This window comes from Bradysia coprophila, unplaced genomic scaffold (genome assembly GCF_014529535.1).
Source record: "Bradysia coprophila strain Holo2 unplaced genomic scaffold, BU_Bcop_v1 contig_350, whole genome shotgun sequence".
NCBI classification, from domain to species: Eukaryota; Metazoa; Arthropoda; class Insecta; order Diptera; family Sciaridae; genus Bradysia; species Bradysia coprophila.
Genome location: NW_023503608.1, coordinates 11,641,990 through 11,653,361, shown reverse-complemented (window position 1 = coordinate 11,653,361; position 11,372 = coordinate 11,641,990). Strand labels below are relative to the sequence as shown.

At 35.2% G+C, this 11,372-nt stretch overlaps 1 protein-coding gene across 1 annotated transcript; it reads right to left on the bottom strand.

The window, feature by feature from the left end:
- Window positions 1–8,207: 8,207 nt before the first annotated feature.
- On the bottom strand, window positions 8,208–10,187 carry LOC119081013 (UDP-glucosyltransferase 2-like). Its single transcript, XM_037189696.1, has 4 exons — window positions 9,372–10,187; window positions 9,125–9,296; window positions 8,623–9,065; window positions 8,208–8,558 (listed from the first exon to the last, which is right to left on the bottom strand). Exons 1-4 carry the CDS (start codon window positions 10,019–10,021, stop codon window positions 8,270–8,272), a joined length of 1,554 nt encoding a protein of 517 aa, XP_037045591.1. The 5' UTR covers window positions 10,022–10,187; the 3' UTR covers window positions 8,208–8,269.
- Window positions 10,188–11,372: the final 1,185 nt, after the last annotated feature.

Genomic DNA, 11,372 nt, shown 5'->3' with positions numbered 1-11,372 from the left:
AAAGCTTTAAATCTGTTACTTCTTTTGTTTTAAATTGCCAAGCGCTTGATACAAAATTATTTCACTTTCTCTGTTTCATTGCTGTTAATGACAGATGACTAAACGTTGCAGAAATTTATAATCAAAATAATGTGTCAGTTTGTCTAGATGTGAGTCGAAAGAAATTTATTTGAACGACTTAGAACCATATTAGAACAGAAAAAATTGTACTTAGTAATTAAAAATGGACTGCTTATGAAAAAAATAAATAAACTGAAAATGAGTAAAGAATAAATCAAGAAACTAAAATGTTGTTGTAAAAGAAAAACTTGTGGAAGAAGATGCTTAAAAATAGTTATTAACGTATCTTTCTTGGATAAGACTCTAACCAAGTCCAGATTGGAAAATAAATTCAGTTGTCTTGTAAATTCGCGAGATGTAAATGACATGGTTGTTGCGGGTGTCAAAGCCTTTCCGTTACGTTGTGATATCGATTCGACGTTAACTTGTTTACCGTTTTAACATAGACATATACAAAGGCACTGACGACACCGATTAACAGACATGCTATTCACATCTAATATGGAGCCCTTTTCCAGATTCTCTTGCTTCATCAGGATCTGACTTTAGGTAATTTCGAGCGATGCGAGAGCTACATGTAAATCGACCGTCCAAGACAGATGCGCACCCAACAAATTACAATGCGAGGGAACGAAAACTGGAGAAAATATTTTTGAAAATCCCACATTTTCGTCCTCAAGCAGCATGTAAGAGCATTTTTGATTTGATTGCATTGCTTAACATAATCTAATCAATTATACATATATAAATATTATATAAAACTTTTGAGCTTCAATTCTATCAATTGACAATAAATAAGACATTTTACAAAAAAGAAAAATTATCGAAATTATTATAACACACTACACAATAAATATATTGCGTAACTTAATGACACCGAGACGAAACACTTTGAATAATAATACTGGAGGCATCTCCACACGTATGATTGCAGAAAGTTTTTTTTTATTATTTTCAAATCACAATAATATGAATGAAATTTACAAAATTTTAGTATTTAGGTTTCGTGCTTCTGATAACCAAATGATAAATTTTACCTTACAATTGTGAAAAAAGAGAAAATTATTATGAAATAATTGGAACATATCCACTCAAACACATGCTGTATTAAACACAAGATAAACTTAAACATAATCATGTACTTATGAACAATAAAACTAAAATAATCCCAAAATGATATATCAATCTCCCATACACGATGAATAGTAAAGTGCAGTAAAAATATATTTATTTTTTGATATTATTTTAGAATTAAACTATGATATAACGAGACAAAAAAAAAGAAAACTAAAAACGCAGCAGACAATAATGTAAATTCCAGGATTTCTATCAACATTGAAAACATATTCAAATCTGGATAAAATTTGTGTAATTTAAACAGAAAGAAAAATTATATATTTAGTGAATGTATCTCATGTATTTATAAAATAGATAAGTGAATATTTATGGATTGAAAATGGATAAAACCAAAAATTAAAACAATAATAAAATACCATCAAAGTATCATAAATATATATATAAATGTTGTTAGAATAACACACACACAAAAAAGTTTTTCCTTTCAATTTTCGCGTTAAAAAGCTTTCATTGTAGCGGGGTGAACGCTGTAAGTCGTTGTATTGTTTGAGGTAAGTAAAAAGTTAATTAGTGAACGATAAGATGTGTAGGGTGGACACCGGCTTTGTCTTATAATTTTAACTTTGGTGACTGTATTCCTTCGACCTTTAACAGGCGGCAAGCAAACCAGCAGTACCGAATATAATACTTCTATGTGGTCCCAAAGTTCGCACGCGAAAAATGAGAAATATCAAACTTCTTACCGAGGGGTGGATAAACATAAAAAACAAGGTTCGAAGGGATAGAAAACAAACATAAATTTGTTGCAAAACAAATAAAAAACAGAAAAACAAGAAAAAACACAAAAACAAGAAAAAAACAGAAAAAAACCGGAAAAAACCGAAGAAAACAAGAAAAAACAGAAAAAAAACAAGACGAAAACCGAAAAAACAACTGTAAGAAACTGAAAAACCAAATTAAAAACAGGAAGAATTAAAAAGAAAACAGAAAAACAAAATTAAAAATACAAAAAATACTTCTGTACCATGTTTTTTTGTTTTTTTTTTGATACCAACATTGAACAAGAATAGACCGGCTGAAGCCTGGTGAGGTCTTTTTTCATTTTTTTTTCAATTTCTGTTTACTACTAGCTTGGTACTCATTCAAGTACCACTTTGGTATTCAACTACCAAATTTTGGAATTATAAATAGGCAAGCAAGCCGATTAATTTCATCAGTCGGTGTGCAGCTATCAAACAGTAAAAATATCTACAACATCCGTATTAGTCAACTACCATGTTGGTAGTCAACTACCACTTTGGTAGTCAACTACCACTTTGGTAGTCAGTCAACTACCACTTTGGTAGTCAGTCAACTACCACTTTGGTAGTCAGTCAACTACCACTTTGGTAGTCAGTCAACTACCACTTTGGTAGTCAGTCAACTACCACTTTGGTAGTCAGTCAACTACCACTTTGGTAGTCATTCAACTACCACTTTGGTAGTCAACTACCAAATACTCGATTTATAAATAGACCAGCAGGCCGAATAATTTCGTCAGTCGGTGTGCGTCTCTCGAGTAAGAAACATCTTTGCTGCTATATAGTTTGGGGGTCTAACTACCAACAACTACCAAATTGCAATGTCTGCTATGAACGATCGGTTACCAGATAACAAATAATAATTGATTTGCCTGGTGTTGGTTTGCTCATAGTAGCATTGCAATTTACCAACGTGGTAGTCAACTACCAAATTGTTGAGTTATAAATAGGCAAGCAGGCAGAATAATTTCGTCATTCGGTGCGTAGCTCTCAAACGGTAAACATCTCTGCTGCTAAATATTTTGGGGGTCCAACTACCAACAACTACCAAACTTTCAAATTGCAATGTCTGCTATGAGCGATTGGTTACCAGATAACAAATAATAATTGATTTGCCTGGTGTTGGTTTGTTCATAGTAGCATTGCAATTTGAACTTTTATCAATCACATTTTATTTGTGACACAGACGGACGGACGGACAGACGGACGGACGGACGGACAGACGGACAGACGGACGGACGGACGGACGGACGGACGGACGGACGGACGGACGGACGGACGGACGGACGGACGGACGGACGGACGGACGGACGGACAGATGAAGTGCCCACAATAGGTCTTTTTTTCCTATGGAAAAAAGACCTAAAAATGATACTTTCGCCCCGCATATGAGGGGCGAAAGTAAAAAAATGCATCCCATGGGGAGAAAGTACTTAACGAAGAGCGAACGCAACTGAACGAACAGCGAAAGTGACTGACGTCACAGAAAATGAGAGAAATGAGTCGAGTTGTCAACAAAATCCGCTCATATTATGCAGAATACTTTGATCAAAATTGTAAAACACTGTGCGCCAGTGTTCTTATTGAAATTAGCATACAAAGTTGATACTTTTTGTTACTGAATGATTTGTTAGTGATATCTTAATTTTTGTGTGTGTTATTGTTGTGATGGCTAAATTATTAAATTTTTCATATACCAGGGGGCTGCCGCCCCCTGGACCCCCGCATTTTCTGGTTAAATGCCTTTTTTTCAACATTTTGTTGCAATGTTTGCGATACGTATCAATTTTCAATGTTGGTATCAAAAAATAGTACATTGAATGACAAGGGGCGAAAGTAAAAAAATTCAACCGTGTGCGAGAGTTGGAGCCCGCGCCGAAGGCAAGGGCTCTAATCGCACAGGTTGAATTTTTTTACTTTTGCCCCGAGTCGTTCATACTATTTTTTTTGATACCAACATTGAAAATTGATACGTATCGCAAACATCGCAACAAAATGTTGAAATAAAAAGGCATTTAGCCAGAAAATGCGGGGGTCCAGGGGGCGGCAGCCCCCTGGTATATGAAAAATTTAATAATTTAGCCATCACAACAATAACACACACAAAAATTAAGATATAACTAACAAATCATTCAGTAACAAAAAGTATCAACTTTGTATGCTAATTTCAATAAGAACACTGGCGCACAGTGTTTTACAATTTTGATCAAAGTATTCTGCATAATATGAGCGGATTTTGTTGACAACTCGACTCATTTCTCTCATTTTCTGTGACGTCAGTCACTTTCGCTGTTCGTTCAGTTGCGTTCGCTCTTCGTTAAGTACTTTCTCCCCGTGGGATGCATTTTTTTACTTTCGCCCCTCATATGCGGGGCGAAAGTATCATTTTTCAATGTTGGTATCAAAAAAAATAGTATGAACGACTCGGGGCAAAAGTAAAAAAATTCAACCTGTGCGATTAGAGCCCTTGCCTTCGGCGCGGGCTCCAACTCTCGCACACGGTTGAATTTTTTTACTTTCGCCCCTTGTCATTCAATGTACTATTTTCTTTGTTTATAAACAAGAAAAAACAAAAAAAAAACAAGAAAACATTTGTTAAAAAAAACAAGGTTCGAACGGAATTTACGTTTATCCACCCCTCGCTTCTTACCCTCACTCCATTCAGAAAATTGTGGAAACTTCTGTAAAGCACAGCTCATTTGCCGAGGGGAAACTACGCGAACAAATACTCAGACAGGTGTTATTTACTATTTGTGATTAACAGAAGGGGATGATACAATAGAAGGAACGCACTATGCGTTAATAGAATGAAATAGTACGTCAATAGATGCGGCAAGAAGGGGAGACAGTTTTCCAGTTTCCATTTAAAAAAGAGCGGTTGTCTTCTTTCGGTTTTCCGATGCGCAGTGCTAAAAGATTTAGACAAAGTCTGTTTGCTATACCCAAAAATATCAGGATTCGATTGTTTAATGGATGGTAATAAACGAACGTCATTAGTATTTGGTTGCCCCGAAGGGCCTTTTGGTAGCCAGTCCGGCACTGAGCAGCAAAATGGTAGACATTCCTAATTTGGAAATGGTTTTTTTTAACCTGTTAGAAATGGTAAACGTATCGCGATATATTCGTTAAATCTGTTACTTCGTTTTTATGAAATTCATTTGTTAAAACATAGATATACAAGAGAAAGAAGCTTGCAGGCAATCGCTTTTTTTTGTCAGTGTGGTCGATAACAGATGAAAGTACTATTCAGCCTCTACTCCACCAAATCTCTAATAAATTATGGGAAATTCTATCACAAAGATTCAATTTTCATTAGATTGGCACTGCAAGATAAAGAAAAAAATAAGAAGATTTGCAATTTCTTTTTTGTTCGTTTTCTCCATAAGTCAATTCGCAGAAAAATTGAAATTGATAATTCCACTCCAAATTGAAAAATATTTTCACCTTATATGGAGAAAATCTCATAGCGTTGGATCGTATTTTCTCCATTCTCAACTTATGTTATGTAAAGAACGATATCGTAGATGAAATATTTATGAAGATTTTTGCTCGTAAGTCTCTTTGAGTGTAATAAATAAACAACGAAATGTTGATATTAGTTTGTAGTATTGTGTATTGTAAATATTCTGTAAATGAAATCGAATAAAAATTCATGGGAAAACGATTTTTCACAATTCTATTGAAATCAATTTTGTTGTTATTTCGATAGGAAGCTATGTTCAAATTATTATTGGTTTTCTTATAGGTATGGACCTATATAATTTGCGAAAAAACTTTAATCATATCAAGTAACAGATTCGAAAAATATAGATCAACTTCAGGTTACGGTACTTTCATACTAAACGTCAACTAAGTTTCGTTAAATGTTGTGTTCATTCATTTGTATGAGCTTTTAAATATTAAAACGTGGATGGCAGCTCTTAACGTGGGTGTCATTTCCAACATCCTTGAATATGATCTGTATTCGTGAGGGGCAAACCATCTGTCAAATCAGCAGCATTTTGCAATAGTCATGTTTAAAGACATTTTTTAAATGGTAGAAACTTGGTTATTACAAAATGGTGTCCGTAAAACTGTTTCATGACAATTTTTCTGTTCACATCCTAATTGAGGATAGCATTCGATCACAAAAGTTTACTGGTATGAATACTCAGCTCATGTAAGTTGTATAAGTGAGCAAAATGACAGTGAAAATAATCGACGATATGTCGAAAAGTTAAAGGTTAACTTTGCATTTTGAACTGTTACTGTTCGTTTTCTTATTTCTTGTTGTTGCACCCGACTATTTCAATATAAAACCGCTCTTATTCGGTGGGGAAATGTTTGGTTTAAATTGTTAAAGTTAAAGAAATTATAAGTTATAAGTTTTGTCTTGAGTACTTCATTACGGGAACCATTTAAGTCGTGGGTTGATATGATATAATACAGACGTCCATGAGTTCTCCATTTCACCGAACAACCCAACCAAATTCTCTTCGTTCGTTCATAAGTATAATATGTTCGCGTAAGAAAAACTATATCAATAAAATAATATTGGCTGTCGAAGTGGTAGTTGAAGCCAAAGTAGTTGTTGAAAACTTTCAAAAAGGATGTTATTTCTTCTCATTTTCCGAATTCGGAAAGTTTTTTTTGTAGAAATGTGAAAATTCTGCTGCCTATTTGTACTTTTCTACTTACAGAGATGATTTACGATATACGTGCAGCGAATACATTTCTTTCAATTAAACTCTTTTACGTGTTACGGCATGTTTCATTTTCATTTACATTGCCTACTCACTCAAGCATTGTACTTACGAGGTTCCAAGTTGTTATTTGACAAGTGAGGAATACAGCCCTCCCCTTCGGGTCGGGCTGTAACACCACACTTATCAAACACACAACTTGGATCCTCGGAAGTAATATACTAATTAAAAACGACTATAATCATGAAATAAAAGAATGTATATCAAACGTTGTTATATGGTTATGCACGGTAAAGTGCACTTTACATCACTGCTTGTGACAGGGAAAATGCACTTACCGTCCACAAACATTTCAAATGTGTTACGTCACTGCTTGTAAATGCTTGTTTAGGCCTAAACAAATATTTACAAACATGGACGTATCATACTATGAAATAGATGTAGTAATAGATTATGATGATTATTCGCTATACACTTTCCGTTCATAGAAGCAACTAGAAAATTAGAAAAAAAATTAACAGATTCGAAACATCACAGTCTTATAAGTTACACTATAGTAGAAACGTGAATCAGAATTTTCTGATTTTAGAGTTGTTTTGGTCAGTAATTGTTCCGACAGTAGTAGTCTAGATTTTCATTTGTTAAACGAAATTTTTGTGGGAACGATTATCGCCCTCAACAAATCCCAAATCAGAAAATATGTCTGAATTCACTTTTCCGCGAGTGTAGTTAATGTTTGATATAAATCATTACTAAACAGTGGAAAATTGTCATGATGAAAATCAACTAAGTACACAAAAAAAATAATTAAAAAAAAGTAATTTAAAACGGCTCCAACAGCCTTCCTGTTCAGCAATATGTCACCCTTTTGTCAGCAATAAAAACTTTCTCTTATTCTTTGTCATCTTCCGTTTAACACAACTCTCTGAAAAACATTAATGTGTTCAAATAAATCCTTTTTACTCTTTTCACTTTTCATTCAACCATCCAGTGAGTATTTTCGAGGAAATATTTTCTCGACTTTTTCACAATATGTAATATTCGGTAAAATGTAATACTAAAGGATCTTTTGAAGGCATGCAAAGATTCACATTTATTGACCATTCACAAATTGTGTATTCTCTTTGGAGGGTAGGTGTGCGAAAGCGAAGGCATCACAAATTTTCGAAATTTTCTTCAGACTTTGTTGCGTGCAAGATCGGAGTGGTTTCTTAAATCGGTAGTTTTTTCGAGAGTTGACAAACCCCATGGTTTTAGATTCGTCTAATTCTGATAAAATCGAGAAGATCATTTTTATTCAAAAATAGTCCCTGTAACAATCCCTGCATGCAAGACAATGAACATGGAATACGAGTGTCTGGTATTATACATATAGACAATTAGATTCGTTCATTCATATTTTATTAATACTTTCAGTAACTCTTCTCATTTTGCCCCATATTACACTGTGCTATTCACTATGCAGAATTTGTTTTTGGATTTTATTATTCCACCATTTTCCACATTATTATTATTCCACATTAGGGGTTTTGTTTCCATACAGGAAAACAATTACAATTTCTCACTGCTACTTTATTATGATAATTCGACTGGATTTATGGAAAACACTTTTCCATAAAAAAAAAATTATTTTCAACAGTTTAAACATTTTTAGTTTCTCTTTATTTTCTTTTGTTGTTTATCAGTCGACACTTTTTTTCGGAAACAAAGTCCAATAAGAAGTTTAATAATTTTAGTTCCAATCCACAACATCAATATCAAAAATCCGATGATATCGAACGAATTATATTGGAAGAAATTCAAGTCAGCACCGTTGTAATGCATGTGAGGTGCACCTCGATGTCGCAGAACGTACTCAACCCAATACACTGCTGTTTCTTGAGGATTTAATGGACGATCTCTGGTAAGAGTGGACAACCTCTTTGCAATTTCCGAATAACTATGACAATACGAAAATTTACAAAATTTACAAATTATTTATAATCAAAACACAAGGATCTTACGTCGGAGTGTTCAAAATAGTGCTGATCGAGTCTTTTAAGGTAACCTCAGTTAATTCCATTAAATCCAATGAAATACCCCAGCCCTCGTTAACAACAATCTCAGCATTTTTAGGCTGATCACCATAAACTGGTAGGCCCAGCACAGGCACTCCATGGTGCTTCGCCTCAACGACACCACCTAAACCACAATGGGAAATAAAAAGTTTTATATTCGGATGGGCGAGAATGTCATCTTGAGGTAGCCAAGTGCCAACGAAAACGTTTTCAGGTTTTCCTTCCAGAACTTCCGATTCCCATTTCATAACAATCCTTTGCTTCAGTGTAGAAAACACTTTTAGAAGTATGTTGAGAGTCTTCTGTGGCAGGTAGGTGCTTTTTGAATTAGATCCGAGTGTAAACAAGATCGCACCGTCTTTTGCATCGTCAAGGAATGTCTGTAGTTTCTATACGAAAAAATTTGGCTGTGAATCCTGTTGTATTAACGTAAATTTCGTAACTTTACTTCGGGAAGGGGTTCGTTTTTAGTTTTAACTTGTAATCCACCGACTTCAACCATGTTCGGTAGAATTGGTCGTACCGTACCACTGCTGAAATGTGAATTCATAAACACAAGTGAGACGTTGTTGTGTGCCTCCTCATAGCTGATATATCCTTCACTTTTCGGGAAGTTGTAGCTGCAATCAATAAAAACAAATCATTGACAATCCCATGACAAATATTAATAGCAGCCCGATGTAGACCTTACTTACTCATAGACTTGCTTGGAACGGTACTTCATGTATTCAGCCATTGTCATTTCCACAATAGTTAAGAAAAAGGTTTTCAGTCTATTTACAAAACTGGTCATTTCGCCACGAACAAATGAACTAGGAACAGCAGACACTGATAGTGGATTACCAACCATTTTATTCAATGTCCAGAAACTTCCAGCGTGACTGAACACAATACTCGGACATTTAAAGTGGTCGGCAAGTCCGAGTCCAAAATCAGTGAAAAAGAAGCCAACGATCACCAAGTCGAATTGTTCTTCTCTCATCAACTTGCGTACCTCATACGATTGCAGTGTATCGTTTCCAAGATTAAAAATCAATTCTGGCATCTTCGACATCATCTGGAACATCGAGACATTTTTCGGGTTTTTTGTTACCTCGCTTATGAAGGCAGACGTCGCCGAATCGTTGTACTGTAACTTAATGTCTCGATAGTTGTTCATAGGTTTACTGAGCGGAAATGGGGAGATGAAAGTTATCTCATGGTTTCGTTCAGCCAGACTTTTAGCTAACGCCTGCACCGGTAGAACATGCGAAATGCCGATCGTTGGATAGTAAATCAATATTCGCGAGCCGTAGCTCATGCCACTTAACAGCACAAATAGAATTGTCAAATATTCAACTTTCATTTTAAAATATTGCACAAAATCAAATTCTGATGAAATAATGTGAATAAAGCACACACCACGAACAGACTATTACACTCAATCCAACGCTGATGAAATAATGTGAATAAACCAGACACCGAACAAATATTATTGACTAGCCATTAAACTGACTTATCAAGTTGAAATACTCAATTCACTTGTTGTAGATTGAATAGTACATGGAATGGTGATTCACTGTATCGCTCAAGATTGCTAGCTGATACGAAAGTTTTGTTTGAGATAAGAAGTAACAATACACAGTGAAGAGCACATAGTCATTCTCGACCCAACTAGGTTAGTAGGGTTTACGTTCTTTTAAATGTAAACGATCTCAACTAAAAGGTGTACATCCGAAGTATCTAACGAGTTTTAGTGTATCGTATCAGAGTCTGAGATACATTTTATCAGATCATTGCTTAATAGCAATACTTCCCAAAAAAATTATTGATAACAGCTACCCACAGTTTGGGAAACAGTGATAAGCCGGGACAATTTGATACGCAATATAGTAATAGTGACTTAATTGTTATTTGTTTACCAAGGGAAGAATATAGTAACTTCCAACAAGAGTGAAAGTTTACGACCAAAGAGAAGCTAGGGCTGCAATTCGCTCGAGTTGAAATTTACTATTTCTTCCCGAGGTGAACACATAATTTTTCATCCGTGCGTGGCGTGAATAACCGTTTTTATCCACAAACCAACACATCATCACTATTTTTCAAAACCAAAATAAAGTGACAGTTGTAAAGAGGACATACTCTTGTTCACGCCATGGAAATAAGAGGTGAGAAAATACCAATTTTCTCATCTAAACTGTCATCAGAGAGAGAGAGAGAGAGAGAGAGAGAGAGAGTGAGCGTCAACAAAACGCCATCTTCTTACCGCAATTGGAGAAAATAACGTTATTCACGCCACACGTACGAAAAAATAATTCAAACATATACCAGTCAAGTGCCAGAAGGTATTTTCTCTTTTGAAGGATAGGAATAATGACGGTAGGGAGCGTAATGTTCGCGAGAGATTAGTTAGGAAGTGTAAGGGAAAAAAGGCTGTGCGATCTGCTTCAGAGTCTTTCGGTTTGGGAGGTGAGGCTAGTTTTGGGAGGGTGACTTGTAGTATGTGTGGTTTTTTGGCTAAGAATGCACACGGGTTGAGTATTCATGAGCGTAAACATAGGAGAGTAGATGATGTAGCACCTAAAAGTGGTGGTGGCCTTAGTGGTGGGTCAGCTGTAGTAGAAGATGTATCAGAAATGCTTAATGATTTCGGATTGCTTCTTAATAGGTGTAGAGTTTCGGTTCCGTTGACTCGGATTATACAGAAATCTGTGAGG

Coding starts and splice junctions, on each gene's coding strand:
- LOC119081013 (XM_037189696.1), bottom strand. CDS start 10,021: ATGAAAGTTGAATATTTGACAATTCTATTTGTGCTGTTAAGTGGCATG. Junction 9,297..9,371: donor CGTTCCAAGCAAGTCTATGA/GTAAGTAAGGTC, acceptor TATTGATTGCAG/CTACAACTTCCCGAAAAGTG. Junction 8,559..8,622: donor ACTATTTTGAACACTCCGAC/GTAAGATCCTTG, acceptor GTATTGTCATAG/TTATTCGGAAATTGCAAAGA.